This window comes from Drosophila pseudoobscura, chromosome 3 (assembly GCF_009870125.1).
Source record: "Drosophila pseudoobscura strain MV-25-SWS-2005 chromosome 3, UCI_Dpse_MV25, whole genome shotgun sequence".
Taxonomy (NCBI): Eukaryota; Metazoa; Arthropoda; class Insecta; order Diptera; family Drosophilidae; genus Drosophila; species Drosophila pseudoobscura.
The window spans coordinates 13112681-13135545 of record NC_046680.1 but is presented as its reverse complement, the minus strand read 5'-3'; the positions used below and the strand labels follow the sequence as shown (position 1 = coordinate 13135545).

At 45.0% G+C, this 22865-nt stretch overlaps 2 protein-coding genes across 4 annotated transcripts; one reads left to right on the top strand and one right to left on the bottom strand.

The window, feature by feature from the left end:
* The first annotated feature begins 1339 nt into the window (after positions 1 to 1339).
* On the top strand, positions 1340 to 22520 carry Sesn (Sestrin). 3 transcript variants are annotated; one of them, XM_033379239.1, is made up of 10 exons: positions 1350 to 1624; positions 2320 to 2812; positions 10250 to 11096; positions 18278 to 18457; positions 20798 to 20980; positions 21060 to 21528; positions 21592 to 21910; positions 21971 to 22154; positions 22221 to 22331; positions 22396 to 22520. In XM_033379239.1, exons 3-10 carry the CDS (start codon positions 11046 to 11048, stop codon positions 22480 to 22482), a joined length of 1584 nt encoding a protein of 527 aa, XP_033235130.1. In that variant the 5' UTR covers positions 1350 to 1624; positions 2320 to 2812; positions 10250 to 11045; the 3' UTR covers positions 22483 to 22520. The 3 variants fall into 3 exon arrangements, with proteins under 3 accessions (XP_033235132.1, XP_033235130.1, XP_033235131.1); XM_033379240.1 differs by lacking the exon at positions 1350 to 1624 and adding an exon at positions 2235 to 2258; XM_033379241.1 differs by lacking the exon at positions 18278 to 18457 and having other exon boundaries at positions 1340 to 1624.
* Positions 7387 to 8518, bottom strand: LOC4804525 (purine nucleoside phosphorylase 1). The gene has a single exon (XM_001361037.3). The coding sequence runs from the start codon at positions 8426 to 8428 to the stop codon at positions 7427 to 7429; it is 1002 nt and encodes a 333-aa protein (XP_001361074.2). The 5' UTR covers positions 8429 to 8518; the 3' UTR covers positions 7387 to 7426.
* Positions 22521 to 22865: the final 345 nt, after the last annotated feature.

Genomic DNA, 22865 nt, shown 5'->3' with positions numbered 1-22865 from the left:
CATGCTGGTTGGTCTACTCTACTGATAAGAGCAAGCTGTTAAATGCAAATCTCCCAGCTTCGCCCAATACTAGTTCCCAACAGAACTTTGCACTCAAAATGGTGCTTGTGCTTATTCATTCCTTTGGGATTAAATTCATTGTGTCACGATTTAGCAGCTATTTATTCTAGAAACAATGACGGGACGGATTTATAACCATTTATTGCAAGAAGCGTCTGATGATACTTTAACGTGCTTCACTTGCCATTGCCGTTGCCATTTAATAGATTGTTTGGTTAGCTCTGTATAGACTTCTTTTGAGCGCTGTGGCGTATGCATCAGTTGTTTTGATAGTCGAGATTGCACCTTGCTGTGACGCCTCTTTTCATATGATGGCCCCAGCCCTGAGAGGAAAACAACACTCTCCCACACACACACACACGCACATCATTTATGAGCCTTTCTGTTTGTGTTCGTTGGACCAGATGACAGGCGGGTGCCAAGGGAGCTTCGGCCGTTTAAGAGTTCAATCATATAAAGCGTTGTCGTTGTCACCCATATATACACATATGAAATATATTTATATGAAAAAAAACGTACAAAAAAAGAAAAACAACTGTTAACAAAAAAGGAGAAGCATATGAGCGCAGAAAAAAAGCTTATTTGCATGTGCTTGCTGAGCGTCAACAGACAGCCTACCTAGTCTCTCCGCTTAGTGTAGGGTACAACAGAACGCATGCAACAGCTGGTCGGAGTCAAGGTGTATTTATATGAGGTGGCGCATAGAAAAAGTGTTTATCAAACGGCTCATTCTTGATGATTATTAAAACTAGTATTCACAAATTAATTTTAGGTGTGCTCCGTATATACATATGTATGTATGTATGTATATTACCTCTGACAAAACTGCTTTCGCTTGAGCGCTTCTAATTATGCGTCACCTTATAAAAGTACGTCCTGGTCGAAGCGTACGATTTTTCATGTGCTGATTGGCCTGGCCCCCTCCCCACTCCTCTGACACTCGTTGCTCCAACACTAACAGCTCTGTCTGCCTGCCTGTTGCTGCTCCACTCTCACTTCCCCTCCAACGTTTCCACCTAGTTCCTCTATCTTCCCGCTGCCCTGCTCGCGTAAGAAGCTTATTGCACGCGAGTGTGTGTGTGTGTTGGCATGCTCTTCGTGCTTCGCATGGAATAACTATATCGGGTAGTTTCCTACTCAGAGGGACATAATTCCAGTCATATCTAGTGCCTATGTCGCTCAGACAACGAGATGGATGGCCTTACCTTTGTTTAGTCATACCCTGGTACTAAGAGATAGCTGGTTGGTTCAGCTTTTGGCCGAGTGAAAACGAAACGAGCCGACGGAACAAGCCGAATGTGCACTCTGTATTTGTTTGTTTGCCTTTCCATCGCGAGATTTCCCCATTTCTGTTTTCGACTTGCCGCGTAACGGTTGTCATTGCTCCCGAGTGCACACAGCGAGGCTCGCACGCAACAACAGCAGCAGCAGCCCGCACCCTCTCTTCACCTCTTTCTAGAAGAGTCAAGTCTAGGCTACGCTTAATTTACAAGAGAGTGTTCCGAAGAACGGGCAGAAGTTTTTCCCTTTTTAGTTTGTTTGATTTGATCGTTTTGTTTAACTGGTAATTTCCCCAAACTATCCCTACTCTATGTTTAAGTGTGTGTGTGCTCTCGGTGCTGAAATTGGCGTTGTTCTTCGTTCCAGAATTATTCAAATTTTAAAAGAAACAAGAAAAGAGCGCGCGCTCAAGATAATATGCCGAAAAAAGCAGAGAATCATTGTTATTGCATGGAAAATTACTACAGAAATCAACAACAAGCCAAACCGAAAACACAAAAAGAGAATAAAAAAAGAGCATAAAGAGAAACAACAATAACACAGAGGAAAGCATAAATAAGACTGTGAGCCCCATAGACGACGAGCCGCATAAACAAATTAAGTGATGCTCCCTGCCTTCCTCCGTGCTCCGCGCCCTCTCCCTGCTACACGCGCCATTTCTTGAATTTAAATTTAAATTTAAACTATTATTGTTATCGGTGGCAGCCTGCTCTTTATTTCTATTTTTTCGCGCCAAGTGCAATCGGCTCTTACATAATTAATATGGTCAAATCCATAAAATGTTCCAAAATGTATAATATAAACAACTTGGGCCAAACGAACGCATGTCAAGTCACACCAGCGCAACTTTGCGCCGTTTTCTAGTTCTTGTTGCTTCCATTTCGAAACTGTTTCCGAGATCTCCAAAATATACATATGTGTACATATGTATGTATGTATAGATTTCTGATTAACGCATTATATTTATTTATTCCACAGTGTTTCTTCCCTCGTTCGTATTGTGTTTCGCGGCTGTTGTATTTTACTGCAATTAGTTACTGTTACTCTACACCACACCCATCGCGCCCAGAAACTAACTGTATTCGAGTGTGTCTGTTATCACCGAAAAAAGACATACTCTTCACGTACATACACATTTAACTCGTAACGAAATCGACGTGTGTGTGTGTCGCTTTATCGGAGAAGCCAAAGGCAAGCAAGCGAGACAAAGCAAAAGAGACTCGCGTCCGACAGACCCGATAAAGCAGAATCAACAAGCACCAAACTAACGGCGGTCACGTCACTCTCTTCAACTGCACTTCTCTGCACCAACAACAATTAACCTGCATTGAGAGCGCCAGAGAGCTGATCACCACACTCGCTTCCCTGCACCGTGGTTCAATTGCGCTCTGCTCTCCCTGTCCATCCACGCTCTCTCTCAGCAAGGCAAGCAAATGAAGCAAATGAGCTGTTTTGCCGACGCTCTCTATGGGTAAGTTTCCTAAGATGAAAATTTAAGTTCAAATTAAACTCGTCTCCGCCTCTACTGAAAACTAGTTTTTCCGAAAAAAGAAAAAAAACTGCAAATGGTCTGCCGTATCGATAGCCGTATCTCACATACATACATACATATTTCCTCGGTACTCTCGCCAGGGGCACCATTTACAGACACAGACAGATACACAGCAATAGGCTTCCAATGCAGCGCCCTCTTGGCAGGCCCGGCACATGAACATCACCAGAAACCCAACCAGCTTCGGTATTTTGATACCCTATTATAGAGTAGAGTATGATGATTTACACCAGATGTTTGCAACGAACGCAGAGCCCCAACTTTTATGCATTCAGTTTCTAAATGAGACCCCCCAAAGTTGGTTTTTAATATCGAGGGTGTATTTTTGGTTTGTATGTTTGTGAGCCAGACGCATCTCCACAGTCTCGACCCCCATTCTAGGAAATGTGATGGGATTCCAATGTGCCAGCTTCGAATGAAGCCACTAATTTTCTTGCCTTGACCAGGGCCAGTACCTGCAACATCAATCAAAAAATTCCACCTTTGAGGGAACCCTTTTTTTCTGGCTAAAACTCCCAAAAACTAGATCAGGACCCTGTGACCCAGTCCCAATCAAAAGGTCTGTTGATTTGCGGTTTTGCAATTGGAATGACTGGCTGAAGGCAAGCATAATCAGTTTTTAGCCAGAAGGAAAAGGCTGTCGTCGGCCAGAAGGAGAATGTTCTTGCATCGAATGTGGTCCCGTCCCTGGCGCACACCATAAGAAGCACACAATTCTGAGCTGAGGAAATTGGCACATGACCTGACCTACCGCAAGAAAATCTAAATTAGGCACGTTTTGCGCTCACTCTCCCCCTGTATCGTGTATCTGTCCCTCTCACTCTCACGCTGCTGTTTGTTTTATGTCGTTTTGTTCGAAACATTTCTTAACTTTGTTTGTGTCTGCACGCCATCATTCTATTGTTTCGTTCTTCGTTGTGCTCACAACATTTGCATTGTAATTATTCTACTCGATTCTTTCCGTCCTTATGCCAGAAAATGTTGGCACTCGAAGGAATACCCAAGAATTTCCAGTTATTTGTGGCTATCAAGCCAACAGTAAAATTCTGTTGAATCTCCTCTTGAGCCGGGGACAACTCCAATTATTTCCAATAATTGAAAATTAAATATTCTGAATATAAAATCAGCATTAAAAGTTGTAACCAGGATTAAAACTGAATTTTACTTGATTTATTTTATTTTTCAATAATTTGTTAAGAGTCTGGCTTGTTCTGTTGGGTTGTTGAACGAAACAATTATGATACAATTTACAATTGTAAAAAACTTGTACAATTTACAAGTTACAATTCCGACGGCACACACTCAAACTCCTCACCCACTCAGTCAGCGATTGAAACACTCGCTCACTTATTGCTTCATACACTCTTCAAGCGAACAACTGTTGCTTGCGATTGTTGCTTTTGCTTTTGCTGTTGCTGTTGTAGTTTGTTTCCATTTGTCGCTGTTGCCAGGCGCATTATAGCGGTTATTTCGGTTATGCGAGTGTATGGGAAATCACTCGAACTCTGCTTGATGTTCGAGTGGAGTGATTGAGATGTGTGCATTCTCTCTCGTTAAATGTTCCAATAAATTGTAAGCGGCTTTTATGTGGGATCTCCATTTGTCAGAACAGGGGCCGCTCCGCAAAGGGTCAGGGTGGGGGTCAGTCTCTGTCTGGAATTTGAGGTCCGAGTCTGAGCTTTCTGGGAGTTTTCGCTTCATTGAATAATGATATCTGCAAACATACATACGTGTGTATATATCGCACCCACGTCTCCCCCGTCACATTCCATTCAATTCCCTTAACGAAATGTAATTGTCATTGAGTATACGACCTGGCGACCAGAGTCGTATGATTTATTCAAAACGGGCCGTTTTCAGCCGTCGTTTGTCGTCGCTTGACGTCGCTTGTGCAATGTATTAGTTAAGCAAATAGCAACAATTGCCAATGGCTGCTACAGAACAACAACAACAACAACAACAACAACAACAGCAGCAATTACAGTCGTCACTTCTATGGCCGCAAAGCGAGGGGTGACTGAACTTCCAACAAAAAAAAACTGTAACTGCAACTGCAAGTGCAGCTGCAACTATTAAATTATATAGCGGGTATCTGTCGGAAGGGTGCATCGTTTTGGGATATACATATGTACATATAATCTAAGAAATGCCACATCCATTAATAAGGGGTGGTCTCTTATGCGGTCTCCTTTGACTTTTCAATGGATTAAGTTCGGCAAGCCGTTCCGGCCAAGGAAACTTTTAATTGTACAACATTCCAACTGCACACTGTTTTCGTTTATGGCTCTGACACTGGTCTTTGGTGTCTGGAATCCTTGCAGCATGTCCAAGGAGCGAGCGAAACCCAAAACGTGATTCACTTAGCGCCAGATGAAAGCAGATGCCATTGAAAGTGTTTTGTGTGTGTTGGGTTTAACCTAATTGTGAACTAATAAAGATTGATTGGCCTGGCTTAAACTCTCTCCTCTCGCTCTCCCCCTTTGAAGACCAAAATCTAATCTAATGATTTCTGGTTTATGGTCCCAAGTGATAAGGCGATCAGATGCAGGGGAGGCGGGTCACGGGCCTAGCAACAGGCTGGTCTAGGAATATACTGTAGTATTGTGTAATATTCTAGAATAAATGTTGCACATTTTAACGCTGAATCATTTTATATACTTTGTTTTTTGTATTGCGTTTGCTGGCATTTGGCATTTGTGGTTGAATGCTTTTATTTGCTTATCAGAAAGCGTAATGAAACGTCGCGACGTCAACAGAAATTCGACATACATATGTATACGAGCTTTCACATTAAATAATAGACCTTTTATTGATTACATACATTTTGCTCCTCCTTAAATATTTGCTTGAGATCAAACCACAGATGCAGAGAGTTGTCCCCCCTTTTCTTTTGGCTGTAGATACAAAAGTATCTCTCTTTTGCACAAATGAATCTGGAAAGCTGACAATTTGATTACGGCTTACGGAAAAGTATTAAATATTTGAGTTATTTAATGGCAAATAGTTGATATAATTAGTACTGGGCCTCAAAAGAATCTTTGTGGCAGCTGTAGCTGTATGCCATTTAAATTGTTTTGTTTTGGTTGTGGCAGGGCAGATGTGGCACGTACGAGTACGAGGCGAGGCGGGACGAGGCGAGGCAATTGAAATGCCAAAACTATTTGCTGCGCAACAACCTATACTGTATCTAATATACAGACTATCTGTGCATCTGTATCCACATATCTACGTATCTGGCAATCATCTGCTGCTGTTGCTGCTGCAGCGTCGCTGTGGCAGGGGCATTTCAATTGCTGCCACTCTGATATTCAACGCACAAATGCCTCGAATGGCTTTGATATTTTTAAATTCAAATAAAATTAAATGCAATGCCACAGTACACTGAACTGTTGGCCAAAAAAGAGTGCAGATGGACAGGTGGACAGGTGGACAGGTGGAGATACCACATTCAGTAGATAGGAGTATTTTTGTGCAATTACTCGCCGATAATTCAATCATCATTTTTGTGCGGGTCGTTGAACTAGCCGCATCTCAAAAGCTCAGAATCGCATAAATCACAAGTTGGCTGAGAAAATTAAAGCGGGGGGAAAACGATCTACGAGTAGCAGTAGGAAAACAAATCGCAAAAACAAAATGCGCGTGTCAATCCGTCCCCCCCCCCCCCCCCCCATTCACTCTTCCTATATACACATATATATATATATAGCCGTATACTCAAAGAATCAGCGTGGGGAGGAGGCTAATGATTCGTCATCGACTTGGGGCCCCCAACAAACAATGGGGCAATGATGAAATTGGCAGAAATGTGACACACAAAGAATGAAATACGAATACGAGTACGTGTACAAAAAAGTTCAAATCTTTTAATTGTCATAAAGAAGGACACAATGTCTGTACAGTATTACAGCACCAGGGAATGAATTGTTGTAGTACAAAATTATGGGAGAGCCTCTTTGGGGGGCATAAATGTCCTTTACACACGAAGAAAACCGTGCAGAATCCACAAAACTGAATTTTCAAAGACTCTGAGAGGATGAAGCTCCCAATATTTCTGATTGCAGATGGCTCTTTTGTAGGTAATTACCATTAAATGTACGTAAATTGATTGTATGCCCACGGGAGAGTAGGGATGCAGCGTATTATGTATACGCCGAGTGGTGGTGGTGGTGTTGGTGGTGTTGGTGGGAGGGTTGGGCTGTGCTCCCAATACTTTGACAGTTTTATCGCTGGCCATTTGGGCCATTAGACAGCTTGACACCGGGCACACTTGCACCTACCACTGCCTCCACTCTGCCCCCATTCCGCTTGCCCCTTGTTGTGTGGTGGTGGGGTGGTGGGGTAGCCAGCAACAGCTGCACCTGTCGCTGCTTCCGCGTTGAGAGCTTTCTTGGCAACAGTTGTTGCTTTGTTGCACTTCGCATTAAGAGCAAAACAAAAGCAGCAACAAAAACAGCAACAAAAACAGAAAGAGAAACAGAAACAGCGCAATCGAGTGGCTGGCGGTAGGGTAAAGAAATCTATTTTTGGGATATCTCACAGATTGTTGTGGATGCAGTAGATGAGGCGGGAGATCAGATCGGTGCAGGCCTGCAGGCGTTGCATGGGCATCTCCATCTCCTGCGTCTCCTGCGTCTCCTGCGCCTCCGCCACCTCATGCTGCTCGTCGTCCTTGCTGGCGGCGAGCGTAATGATGCCCAGAGAGAAGATCTTCAGGCCGCAGTGGTGGGACACAATCACCTCGTGGACGAGGGACATGCCCACAGCATCGACGCCCATCACACGCAGCATCTCCCCCTCGGCGTTCGTCTTGCAGGTGGGGCCGCACAGGCAACCGAAGACACCCACTTGGAGGCAGTCGTCGAAGCCCAGTTCTCCGCCGATCTGCAGGCTCTTTTCGATCAGGTGTCTGTCGTAGGCGCGGGTCATTGCCAGCTTGCGAACGCCGAAGCGCGGATCGTGGGCGCCCGTCAGCGGCGTCCTGTCGAACATGCCCAGCATGTTGATGTGGTCCTTGATGAGCATAATGTCGCCCACGGCGTACTGGGGATTCACTGCCGCCGCGGCGCACGTCAGCAGGATGTGCTGGACGCCGCACAGCTTCATGACGCGCACGGGCAGGACGCTGCTGGCCAGCTGGTAGCCCTCGTAGGTGTGGAAACGGTCCTGCATGGCCATCACGGTGGCCCCCATCACGGTGCCCACGACCAGGTGGTTGCGGGCGCCCTCCAGCGTGGAGCACACCGGGAACTGCGGTATGTCCTCGAACGGTATGAGCACGGGCTCCTCGATAATGTCGACCAGCTGGCGCAGGAAGTGGCCGCATATCAGCCCGATCCTGGGCCGCATTTGGCAGACCTTCATGATGTGCTCGGCCATCGCCTCGATCTCCCCGTAGGCGTACAGCTCGCTCTCCGGCGTGCAGATGACGGGCTTGGGCCTTCTCAGGGCCTCTTCCTCCTCCATTCGCTGCTGCCTGATCGCCTGCAGCCTCCGGGCAATGGGCGACTTGCCCGAGCAGCAAGTGGGGCTGCACATGGCGCCAGGACAGAGAGCGGCAGTCTGCTACTAAATCAACTTTAATTTATCACAAATAAAAACACTTGATTAGTGGGACATGGGTATACCTATGGACTGTCCCTTGAATGGATTTGACAAGCCGAGCGTCAAAGGAATTCATTCTTTTGTGACCCGATGTCCGCACAGCAAGACGCCATCCACCGACTGGTGTGCGGCGCAGGCACGGTTTTTGTGGAATTTTTCGATTTTTCTAAACATCCTTTGCCGGCCTCAAAAGCCCCCCGTCAATCCGCAGAATAAAAGGCAGACAACAACCGTCGGGGGCTGTTAATTTAATCTGGAAATGTAAAAATATACGCGTGGGAGTCAACAGAACATTCGTGATGAAAACTATATTGATTTTTGCCGTACGAAACTCCAGTTGAACTCCAGTTCGAGGCAAACGAGAAGCGAGAAAGCGGCTTACAATATTAACAGTGCGTATACGTGACGGCAATGCTCATACGCAATGGCGTTCGCAACAGAAACAGCAACAGCTACTGACTGCACTGTACCCCTCAGCACTGCAACACATTTGATTTTTTGATTATTTTGGCTTTTAGCAGCCGATAAAAGCGAAGGAGTAATGCAAGGGTACGATTTGGCTTGACTTTGGGCGAATTACTGAAGCATTCAGCCACAACACTCACAGAATATTCAGTATATGGTATTCGCTATTCGCTATTCGGTATCCGGTATGCCTGTGGCGTTGTCTTTAACAATAATAAAATAAAAACAATTGTTAATAGGAAACTTTGTAACATTGTTTATGTCATTTGAGCGCGCACACAGATGCTTGAGTTACAAAAATCGTTGTTGCCCCCACGCCCCCACACTCCCGCTGCTCCGCCCCCACAAACAACAATGTCACGCGTGACGTTTGACGGCAATGTGGATGCCGCCAAGGCAATGGCAACCGATAGCAAAGTTTATCCAGTGAGAAATATCATCTGTTTCTCGCAACTACGTCGCGCCCGCTGCCCGTCTGCCCGTCTGCCTGTCTGCCTGCCCCTCGCAGTTGCAGCTACAAATTTTGGCCTGTATTTGATTTGTGTCTGCCGCTGTCTGCTTATTTGTTTGCCACTTTGCGTCTGCATGCCAAAAATACTATGCTATGTTAACATTTGGGATTAGTTTCTGGTTCATATTTGTTTTTATTTGTCTGTGTTTTTTGCGACTGTTTGTTACCTTGCCCCAGGAAGAGGCAATCGAGGCATGGGCAAAAACACGTTCCCCAAATATTCCCATTCACACTTGCCGTGCACTTTTGCGGTCTTGTAGGTGCGTATACGATATAGGATATCGGGTATAGGGTATAGGGTAGAGGGTAGAGGGAGGAACTGCTCAGATTAGATCTCGAAAATGTTTCGTTTTTCTAGGAAAAACCCATGGCTATTTTATATGTTTTCCCCCAAAAGTTAGCAACCAAAATTCGACTGAAATTCGAATCGGTTCGAAGGAAAGTGTATCTATATCTTCGCTCACCGATGAAATAATCTGTGAATTTGTGTGTGTTTTGGGGCTTGTTTTTGGATGTTTGTTTTTGAAAGCAAAAAACCAAAACGAAATGTTGAATATATTGACTGGCATTTGAATGCTAATTGAAGTTGGATACCTCCTATACGATCCTATATGTATCTCCATGCTGTTGCTGCGGGAAGTTTTTTGTTGGATAAGCGGGCATTTCCGGGGGAAAAAGGAAAAAGTCAATTTTCCAAATTAATTGAAAGTTAACCACCAATTGACACATAATTTTATGAACTTTGATTCGAAAAATCTCGAAATCTTTCTCTATTTTAGTTGCTGATTAAAGCCTCGCCAAGGACTCCCAGCGCGAATAAAGGATAAGTGGATGAGTGGGAAAGTGGGAAAACGATTCCTCTTCAAAAGTCGACAAATGAAAACCAACAAAAACAACAGTAAGAGCCATCGCTTATGCAACAACCTGTTGAGCCCAGAAGCCGCAAGTGTCGACCGGAGTAGCAATCAAGACAGGAACAGGGGCAATCAGAGCATCTTGCGGATACAAAGCAGCTACACTTACAAGTGTCTCAACCACAATCCGCGACTAGAGGTACTGACCTGACTCCCAGCACCCAGCAGCCAGCAGCCAGCTCTCAGCAACGACTCCTCGTGACCCGCTAAGAGAGCCGCATACTGACGAAAGACTTGAAGTTGAAGTTGCAGTTGCAGTTGGCAGTGGCTGTGGCATCAGAGAGAGAGAGAGAGAGAGACCCTGAAACTGAATCTGAAAACCAAAACAAAAACGTAAAAGCCAAAATCTGGTTTGACTCGATTCGACGATACGCCACGAGCAATCCGCAGACGAGCCTCCTTCCAGTGCTTCGGTTGCTGTGCTCCACTTTCAGTGGCTCTGGCTCTGGCTCCATCTTTGGCTGGGTCTCTGACTCTGTTTACTGGCACTGGCCACTGGCCACTGGCCACTGGATCTGCCCCGATAAAGGCAATAAACAAAAGACGAGAGAGCTGTAGCTGTGGCTGAACCGCAAACTGGTTCTGATATCTGTTTTATTGTGTGATCTGCAGGCTGCAGCTGAAGCCTGAAGTTGTTGTAGTTGTAGTTGTAGTTGGACTCATGTCTTACGCTGTTGATTATTTCGCGGATATGGGACAGATCTCACAAGATGTAAGTACACAAAACCCCACTTTCATATACCCACATACTCGCATGTACACGTACATAGCTGTACGGCTAGTCATAATAATAATATTTTTGCCTGTCAGATACACTCAACCTCAACCAATTTTCACTTGATTTAAAGTTACTTGTTTGCCGATTCAGTGGGGAAGCTCAGTTGTTTTGGGGCCAGACCCTGGCTGCTTTTATTGGTGCATCGACTGATGTATGGTTGCATAGTTTTTAATTAATTGAGGACATGGGGCGCCCGACCAGACGACCAGACAGCCATCAATGGTATTGATTTCCATCAAGGCATCACAAAAATCCTAACGAATATTTGGGGAATTCCATAATATGTTTGTTTCGGCTGCAGGCAGTCCCAACGATGCCAAAGTTGAACGATATTCGGCCTCCTTGCATTGTTGGCAGGCCAACAAAATCCGGTAACACAAAAGGCCAAAATCACCACAATTTTCCATGCAACTCAATCAGATATTTATGCCCCAGAATGGGGCAGCAGCCAAGCAGAAAATCATTAGCACTACACTAAACATAGAGTAGAGTAGAGTATTTTCCAGGATATCGTATTACAGGACACAGAATTACGGATAATTGTTGAAGCAAACGGCCAGACACAGCACAGATGTCATGCAACAAAATAGGCGACGTTGCAAATGAATATTAAATCAAATTAAAGCGAAATCTATTAAAATAAATTATGCAAAGGTCCCTGGCACAGTGGAGCCAGACCACCCCACACCACCCCACACCACACATGTGCAAACAACACATAATTGGGTGCAGTCCGGTGTCCCGAGTCCGTAGTCCGGAGTCCAAAGAAGCATGTTTATTTGTTTCAACCGCCGAGCAGAAATTAAGCAAAATTCAGGAGGTGGAAGGAAACATTTGGAAAAAGCGAATAGAAGCAGCGAACGCGTATAACTTTTTTTTGCTGTCTGCATTTCCCAGAGTTTTCCGTTGTTTCCCCGAGTTGCACAGAGTCGTACTCCCAGTGCTGGTGGGATTGTGGGATTGTGTTTATTTAATTAGCAGCATGGCAACTACGAAAATAATATGAAAACTATTACCGTAAAGTCGGGTGCCCCAGGTGCTATGTGGCTGGGCTGGGTGTCGCTGGGGCTCTACCCCGATAAGTAACAGCACCAACACCCCAACACCACCACCACCACCACCACCCCCACCCCTTTTGTTGGTTTCCTTCACATTTTGATAAGCAGTCCCTCGTGGAATAGTTTTTGGCACTTCTTTTTCAGGCCAAAGATAACGCAGAAACCTCAGCGATTTAGCATGTTTTTTTTTTTCATAATAAAATATAATAAAAATGCTGCAAGTATCTGGGTCACCTAATCAGGCAAAATGTAGGCAAATTGCGACTTGAATTTAATTGAAATCGAGAGCATCAGAAACAGAAACAGAAACAAAGGCAAAGCATCGGAGCCAAGAGATGGGTGGGGGGGGTTCGGTTTGGTTTAATCAACGCTTTTGCGGTTTGTCGGGGGACTAACTATAGTAAATATATGCAAATATGAACACTAATTATGGATTGGGGAATGCAATTAATTTCGGCATTTGGCTGGTGAATATCTGTGGTTTTTTTTTGGGCAGCATTTAGGCGCTCTGGAGTCGCAATCATGGGGCATTCTTCAATTGTTGAGCTTCGATCTGCTGCAAGAAGATGGGAATGCGGCTGCACAATTTGCAATCGAAGCAGAGGAAATCATAATAAATAATAATTGCAATTACCAGCGGAGACCCCCTTGGGCGTATCTGTCGAGGGGGGAGAGGCGGGAGGGCATCGGCCATCGGCCATCGGCAACAGACGGGCAGGCCTCGGAGGAAAAGGCAAAGAATTTTATTTACGCAATAAATATAAATTGTATAAAAATACATTATCCGCAGGGCGGCGGCGGGGGGCCGCCGGGTGGGGTTGGTGGCTGGTGTTGACTCCTGGGGACAGCGTCAGTACGTCAGTCCGTCAGTTCGTCAGTCCGTCAGGCAGTCAGGCAGTCATTGCGGCCTGAGAGCAGTATCAAAATAAACAGATGTACGCCCGCCCGCCGCTGGCAAGAGTCCAAAAAGGCTTTCGCCTTTCGAGTGAGTGACGGCGGAAAAGGCACTAACTGATTGAGTGAGTGAATTACAGAGTTAATGAGTGATTGCAGGAGTGAATGAGTGAAGGAGTAACGGAGTAACGGAGTGACGGAGTGACGGCTTTCGCCATTGATTGATTGACGCATCCACTAAATGAATTGCAGTGCGAATGCATAATTGAAGATGCGATTGAATGAGTGAATAAGTCAGTTTGATACGCAGTTCCTTCCCTCCAGCGAAAAGCTAAAATTTACTCGTATATGTACTCGTATAATGTATAATATTTTCATCGTATCTTTCGTTCTGATTGGATGGGCTATCGTAATTATATGAGATGTGCTTTCCTTTATACTTTGCCCCTCAGAGCCCGTGGATGTCAACAAAATACTTGCTGCATTCTCATTAATGCAAGTAACTCGAAACGAAACGAGTATAAAGATACAGATACAGATGCAGATACATGGTATACACTTGTACATGGGTAGTTCTAGATAGTTCGTTGACCTTGCCTTGGCTAAATATAGAATTTGTCGGATCACTTGCCATTTGTCCAGCGATTTGCATTGTCCGACATACAGACAGAGAATGAGAGAGTTATCAGTGGGCGGTTATCAGTGGAAGATGACAGTATTTTCTACATACATATATTTGAAGGGATGTGCCACAGAGTTGTAAGTGCCACAGAGAAACTTGCCGACATTTGATATGCCTCGTAAATACAATGTCCTACAGAGGCTGGTGATGGTGATGGGGATGGAAATGGGGATGGAGACGGGTGTTCTCTTCTGTTCACCTAATAATTTGTGCGGCACTTTATCAGCAGACAAAGTGTCGCTCTGAGTGCCAGACAGCTTAGGTAGAGTTTGGGTAGACGAAGGCACTCCCCCCTCCCGCCCAATCACTCACACAGATGGTTATTGAGGTGGGTCAATGTGTTGAGTGTCGGCAGGTGGGGTTTGTTTATAGATTTTTGTTAAAGAGCCGCTAAAAAATGATGTGAAAAACAACTCAAACGTTGGCGAACCGAACCAATATATCTCGTTGTTCAGAGGTTCAGATTAATTAATTAAGGCCAAAGGTGATTCTTTTGCTTTCGAAATAATCGCCATTAACCTGTGAAGACAAAGAAGAGCCTTCGCCAGGGAAAAGAATGATGTAAATTTAAGGTAAAAAGCATGGAAATAGAAGAGGAATTTCATCAATTTCATCAATCCTGTAGAAGATGCTATTTACCCTCTTTGAGTCTCGCTGCCTCCCTGATTATCCAATACCTGACATTTCCCCCCTCACCACCCCCCTTTCATGCAGAAGATAATGGACTGGCGGGAGCCCCAGCCACGGCCCCAGCTCTGGGGAGATGGGTTGTCTGTTGGTCTGTTTTTCTGTTTGTCTGTCGCCGTCTGGCCATAAAATGTCAATCAATAAGGAAAAACAGAGTGCAAAATATGATTTAGCTGCATATCTAAGGAGCAATAAAAGCATTGTTCGGGATTTTTATTGCAAAACATAATATGAGAAAAAATGTGCCAATAATTCAGTAATTTAATTAACAGCAACGATTGTTTGTGTCAACAATCGGTGCATACACACTTTGTTGTTTGCTATTCACAGAGTAAATACGAGTAGATCTAATTAAATATTCGCCAATTCAATGCAGGGCAAAACTGTAATCGAACTCGTACATACATATGTACATATGTATGTGGTATGTGGTATATAGTAGTGATAGTGGTTGTGGCCTGTAGGAAAAATAGTTTATCACGTCTAGACATGTCTTTATTATTATCTACGCACACACAGGCACACAACACAAACAAAACGCTTGCACAATTTCTGTTTTTCTCATACGCGAGTAGAAGCTTTATTTTTTTTTTTATTTTATTTTGTTTATGTTGTTTTTGTTTCCCGTTGTACTCGAGTACTCGAGCTGTAGTATTGGAAAGTGTTTTATTCGGCTATAAGCCATACATCTATGTAGATCTATGAGATCCAAAAATTGCGATGCCTCTTGGGTGATATTCTACACATTTAAATCCCCCTTTCGCGCCTGGGAATACCATAAATTTGGTTTACTCTCAATTCTTAGGGTATTCTCCGCCTCGTTGTGGCACGGCTTTTGGTTTTTGGTTTTGCTTTTTTGTGTGTGTGTGTGTGTGTGTGTGTTTTTTTTTTGTTTTGTTTTGTTCGCGTCGTTGTTGTCTCTCGTGTGCATTTCTACAACACCTGACGTTTTTTCCACTTTACTTGTTTACCTACTTATTGTTTTTCGTGGCCCCCGCCATCCACCCGCCCCCACTATTCATAAGTCTATCTCCCTGTCGTCTGTCTGCCTATCTATCCGTGTCCCCGTCCCCGTCCCTCGCTCTTCGCTTCGCTTCACTTCTCTTCCCTTCTCTTCGCCTCCATCTATGGCATTCTACCATTTATGCTAATTTATTTGCCTGTTTACCAGCTTTTGTTTTAATCTGTTTGTGGGGTTGTGTGTTGACACTGTGTTTGAATAGTATACGTACCGCATAGTGTGCGTGTGTATGAGTGATTGAATATGAGTAGTGCTCAGTGTTCAAGTGTGTGAGAGAGTATCCAGAGTGGTGTGGATGGAAAACAATGATACATATTTCAGAGCTAAATTACACCACAAAAATGTACTGTCCACGCCGCTCCATTCTGCTCCACGCCGCTCCACTCCACTCCGCTCCCCTCCCCTCCGCTCCGCTCCACTCTGCTTTGCGTTAATTATGTTAATTTATTAATTTGTCTTGGCGAAGAGGAAAGGAAATCAAGATTAGCTTACTGAAATTAATTGCCCGCAATTAACATACGTACATAAGCTCCAAGACCGTAAAGAGCTGCGTTGCATCCGGCGGAGATATAGAGACAGAGAGAGAGAGAGAGAGAGGGTGAGTGTAAGTGCTCGTATTGTACACCCAGAGAGAATAAAAGCTTTGAGCCCCGAATAGAACGGTAGTAGGACGCTCCTGGAGGTGTGAAATGTGTTCAGTTTTCTCCAAATCCTCTGCAGTATGCAATTATCCGCACTTGATCTCAATTAACAGCCCGAAGCTTCTGAAACACTTCCCCCAAGTCTTTTGTCTGATTTCCTGGCAATCCAAAGGATTTCCGCATTAATTAATAATCATGCACCTGAATGGGTGCACAAAGGTTCAACCTCAACCAGGGATTAATTATCGAACATCCCGTACACCATCATTACATACACCACCCGTGTGCGCCCTCAGGACCGCGTGCAGTGCTTCCATCTCCTTCGATCGTTTTCATTGATTGTTGGTACATCTAGGCTACCCAATTACTATGCAGCTAGAATAATTATTTTTTCAATATACATATGCCCCTTGCATATGCCCAATATTAAACTTGGCCTAAGCCTAAGCCTAAGCCACCCCCCGCCCCCTGCCTGCCGCTGCTCGAACGGGTCTGGGTCTGGGACTGGGACTGGGTCTGGGACTGGGTCGTGTGTGTGCGCTGTATGCCAAAGGCGAAAACTAGTTTGATTTTCCAAACGGGTTTACCCCATCCCCTAGCCTGGCCCTGCCTTGCCTTGAGTCTGTGTGGGTGTCCATTATTTCCATGGCAGAACTTTGACGATGATGATGGAAGTCAACAAGTGCAGTCAAAGTTTAGTATTTAATTAAATTTCAGGGGCAATTACCAGGACTCTCTCTCCCTCCCTCCATCTGGCCTTCAAGGTATATTCATAAGCCGATTTTAAAGATCTTTGCGAATAGTTTTTTGCCCAAAAATCAAATTGATTTGTGGACCAACTCTGGTTTCAATTTTGTTTGGCATTTGTTATATCCGACAGCTCCCATAACGTCTAATCATTCATTCGATTAATTAGTGAACATTCGGTTCGATTAATTATGTATGTGAAAGCCAGGGCACTTTTGTTGTTAGCTGATTTACATTTCTCTCACTCGTGAGCATCCGAGTGTCCGATTGTCCGAGTGTCGTAAGTGCCGTTTTGTGGCTATTAATTTAATTCATTCGATGGAATAATTATGAAATTAGCACTGGCTCTGGCTCTGGAACGTGGGCGCCTCAAACGGGTGTGACTTTGAGCGGTGTCGGTGTCGGTGTCGAGTGGGTGTCGAGTGGGTGGCGGGGGCGGTGGCGGTGGCGGCTGCGGTGGCTGAGGTTAACACTAAACTTGATTATGCAAATATCGGAACTACCATTTTTGGTGGCTACAACTATTCCCTCGAATGGTTCTCTGACTGCAACGAAGCACACAAAAACATATGTACATACATGTGTGTGGATCTACTACATATGTACATACTATTTACGCACTCGCTTTTTATATGGTGCCGGAGAGATTGTGCTATCAAGAAATTAAAATAGAAATATACGTACATATGTACTAGAGGCGGAGCCCACTCTCGTTGGGAGTCATTGAACGTTTAATAACATCGTCCCAGTTTGTGGCACCACTCCACACACCACAACAACAGGAAAATAAACTAAAAAATACACCATCAGCATTCGATTGGAGTAAATGTATCTTGTATCTTGTATCTTCACTATTTGTGGTGGGTTTCCCCAAGGACTGTCTTCAATCTCCTGCTGTGTGCCCTTTCATCGCGGGTTTTTTTTTTCCTCGAAAACGGCGGAATGCAATACAAATCGGACCCTTCCCGAGGAGGCTGTGAGGCGAACAGAATTTCTATGGCAACGGCTTATTGATTCCAGCCATTCAGTGGGCAATGAATAGGTGCAAAGCAATTCTATTTAAGCCTTCGAAGTCTGCTTTCATCGGAAGAGCGTAAGGGACGGTGGGGTGGTTGGGGGGCTTGTTACATGCATACTCGTAGGTGCCGTATCTCGAATATCAAATTAGTTTGGCAAAAGTTTTCATTCATTTGTGGCAGGCAGCAACAGGTCGTGTGTATGTTGCGGCAAGCCTAATTGCAACCAATATCTGCAAGAGGACTCTCAGCTGACTTTTGAGCAAAAGTTAAGCCTGTTTTTGCATGCACTTTCCCCGCACTTTCCCCGCACTCCTTCGATTAGTTTTCAACTAATTTTCCAATTACGACTCTCGATTCCATCCACAGTGTTCCTCAGCAGCCACAAGCACAGACTTTGACATGGATGATCTCGACGATTTGGATCAAGTGACGCAGGTGATCGGCTACCATCCGCACTTTCACGATCACTTTCTCCGCACCCAGAACTTCATCATGAAGGGCGACGGACCCCTGCCCAACGACTACAGATACTATCTGGCCATAATTGTGAGTGTCTACTCTTTATTCATGTGTTTTTTGGTAGGCGCACGCGTGCCAATGATTTAATTAACATTACCAGTTCGGAAATTGGGAAAACAATCGCATTTGATTGTATCTCCACGGCACGCCAATGCCACGCTACGGCTGTGTTCTGGCTGCGGATTAATCGGGTTGTCCAGAACCATCCAGCCCTTGGCTCGATGTATGAGAGAGACAAAGGCGCTATTGCTATTGCACGCCTATTGTTTGCCATATCTGTTGTTTTTTTCTGCCCGGCGGCTCATTCGAAGCATCCCTATCCATTCGAGGCACGTACACGGCCGCCGCTGTCAGATCAAAACCGTATGCAGTTTCTGGCAGCTTTTTTCGGGTAGGAGCCGATTGAATAGGATACTGACTGTTAAAATTGCCTGGAAATTTGAAGTCCATTTGCAGCTGCTTCTGTCAGCAGAGCACATTTGCAACGGCTGGACGGACGGAGAAGTCGGACCTCTGCACTAAAGCTCCAAACTTTCATATTCGATAGGGGGAAAATATCAACTCATCATTTCGGGCGCCCGCTAATAGTGTTTGTTTATGTACATACATATGTATGTATGTATACTGCGCGAACGAAAAGCTCCGCTCCAAATACTCGTATTCGCTGCGCTTTAGAACTGCACTTCATTGCTCTCTCGCGAACAAGGCGCGAAAGGGAAGATGAGAGGACGAGGCTGTTCGCTCCGACTCTTTCTTTCTTCGTGTCTGTCTGCTTTTTGCCTATGATCGTGCGCTTTACCGAAATACCTGCTGCTGGCTTTGAACAGTTAAACATTCGCTCTTCTTGCTGTTCTTTTGCCTTTAGCTCTATTTACATAGATATCATATGAATGTGTGCTGCATATTTTTAGTTATTAATTATCAATACCATCGGTTCTTTATTGCCCCTGCCTTGTTCTATCGAATGGAATTATACATTAATAGTGTTTAGCATGAATTTGTGCTATTTTGCGTCTACTTTGATGCAACCTAATGACTTCCTATTCTATTCCCCGACTGCCGCTTCACCCTCCACCAGCCCTGTACGCTGGTGAATTAAAATTACATTTTGAAAAGCTGAAAAGTTACAAAGACAAATCTCGGACAATAGAAACTCTCTTCCATCGATCATCGACAAATTATTATTGAATCATTTCCAATCGGAACAAAAAATCATATTGCTGCTGTAATAAAAGTCTTTTGGGTCGACCGAAAACGAAAAAAACCTCAAATTAGTAAAAGAAATGCGTAATTAAAATTGATGTATCGTATGTATCGCTGCAATCGAGGGCGTTCCAAACGGACTTTGAACCCCACCCCCGAATTCCGAAGCGAATACATTTTCCGTCCGTCCCGCGGAAAATCGAAAGCAAAATACGAAAACACCATTACAAATTATAGAAAAATGCATTTAGCAATTATTTGGCCAATTTTGTTGGTCCATAAAAGGTTAACGTTCTCTGAACGGATCTAAATATACAGAGAGATTTGTGATTTATTATTTTAGCTGTGCGTACGCCTATAAAAATAAACATAAATTCGATAACTTATGTACATATCTACGAATTTGTATATACATATCATATATGTCGTATCAGAGGACTTTGGCATTTGCTGGCATTCCTCTGAGCAAAATAATGGAGACCATCGTTCAATTCGTGTCAGAAAATGGCAAACGATGTGTGTGCGTGTGTTGTTGGTGTCCTACGCTCCAAAGGGGGGCGGGGAGGTGACGGGATCCACAGAGCGGGTAAAATTATTTAAGATTTACGATCCCATGTCGCGGGGCACTGTGCCATGATTAGGCTTCTGCGCTCCACACAAGCATTAATGACAACAACCCCAACCACAATAACAACAACAACAACAACAGCATCAGCAGATAGATCGTAATAGATCGTAAGGAAAAACAAAACAAAAACAACAAGAATAGAGCACAACAATGGACTACGGGGCCTACGCTCTGAATGTTTGAATATTTTGTCTCATTTTGGGTCACAGCAGCAACACACACACACACAAAGGCCAGAAGATTCAAAATATTTTTAGCACATTCAGGTGTTCAACATGACGATGACGATGACGATGATGATGATCTCTCCCAGGTCCGCACCCTGGGAGATCTTTGATTGTGGGTCACTTGGATTGTTTTTCGGTGTTTCTGTTGGTTTAGGTCTCAGCATGGATCGTGGTGGGAAGGGGGCCAAATCTGAGGCCAAGGCTACCGAAAGATATCAAAACAAATGACGTAGTGCGAAGAGAAATGTTACCTGAATACCGAGCTCTGAATAGACCTGTGATCCTCTGCTCTGATCTGTATATTTTCAGGCTGCTGCCCGACACCAGTGTCCGTATTTGGTGAAGCGCTACGAGAAGGAGTTCATCAATCAGGGCGGAAGCAGCGAGTGGCTGCGCGGACTGGACCACATCCCCGACAAACTACGTGCCATATACGATATAAATAAAATATTAGCCCATCGTCCCTGGCTGTTGCGCAAGGAGCACATTGAGGTAAGGACATGAAGACAGCTCGCAGTGCAACTAAATATTAAATGAGTATCCTTCCTCTGTCGTCGATAATTCGATACAGCTTTTGACAAAGGGAATAAATAGCTGGTCCCTGTCGGAGGTCGTGCACGCGATGGTCCTGCTATCGCATTTCCATTCACTGTCTTCATTTGTGTTCTCCTGCGGCCTCACACAAAAGCTAGATGGCCTGTCTAGTCCCAAACTGAAGAGTGCTCCGGCCACGTTGGGGGCACCGGCAACAGCAACAGCAGCAGCAGCACCATCACTACCACCACAACCACAACCGCAACCATTGCTGTCCGTTGCCAATGCGGCAACCATCGTCCGACAGACCACCACCACCCCCGTCCACCAGAAAACAGTTTTGGGTGAGATATCACTCAACACCGGCGGCGCCGGCGGCACAAAGCCGGATTACAATACCCAAAACGCTGCGAGCAACAATGGAAGCGGAGGTGCACCTGGAGATGGTGCCGGTGGTGCAGCTGGCGGTGGTGGGGCTGGTGCAGCGGCCCTCAATGGGTATTTGGGTAGGCAATTAACGGCCAATGGCTGCCTCCCACTCTGTTGAAACTAATCCGCTTGAATTGCAGCAACGGCCCAGCAACTGCCCCAGCAGCACGGCATCAGTGTGGAGGCCCTGATGGAGCGAATGAAGGTGCTCTCCCAGAACCAGGACGAGTGCAGCGAGGCGGAGCTGAGCAGCAGATTCAAGAACGTGGAGATGCAGACCGCCGAACTGGCGGCCGTGACGCCGGGCCCGGCGGTGGCCTTGCCCCCCAATATCTCTCACTATGTGGACGATGCGAATTTCATTTACCAGGACTTTGCCCGTCGCGGAGCGGAGAATGTGAACACGTTTCGCATACAGGACTACTCCTGGGAGGATCACGGCTACTCACTGGTGGATGGGTATGTGGTCGAGCTAACGTCACTCATTCAGAGCTGACTTTCGTCCTCTCTACTCCATAGGTTGTACAACGACGTGGGCACTTATTTGGATGAGAAGTTCCGCTCGGCCTACAACCTCACGTACTGCACCATGGGTGGGATCAAGAATGTGGACACCTCCAAGTTCCGACGGGCCATCTGGAACTATATACAGTGCATATACGGCATCCGTCACGACGACTACGACTATGGGGAAGTGAATCAGGTAAGATTTTGCCTGGCTTTTCACTATTATTCGATTATACTCATTGATGAAACTGCTTTTCGCTAGCTGCTTGTCCGACCGCTGAAAATGTTCATAAAGACAGCCTGTTGCTTTCCCGAGCGTATTACCACCAAGGATTATGATAGTGTGCTTGTCGAGCTGCAGGACAGTGAAAAGGTTTGTGATCCACACACCAGGAATGATTTATCAACTAATTGTTTCGCTATCTACCTCTCAACAGGTTCATGTGAATCTGATGATAATGGAAGCCCGCAATCAGGCCGAGTTACTCTATGCTCTGCGCGAGATAATGCGCTATATGACTTGATCTCATTAAAAGAATAACTCTATATATATGTAATATACGTATATTACACCCCCATACACACACACACACACACACACACACACAAGCAAATGAAAACATGAAACATTTTGAAAGTGCATAAACAAATGCAGCGAAAGGAACAGGAAGCAGCACCAGCAGTAGGAACCAGAACCCGAACCCGAACCCGAACCAGAATCAGAACCAGTAGCACCGATGCGGGAAATACTCGTAGTCGATGGAGAACACAATGATTTGTGCAATAAAAACTCAAATTCATACCATTTTCGTGTCCATGCAATACATATGTATACTATACTCGATATATACTGAAATTTGAAATGTTCGTTCCATCTCGTGCCAACGAGAGTAGTCTACAGTGTCTA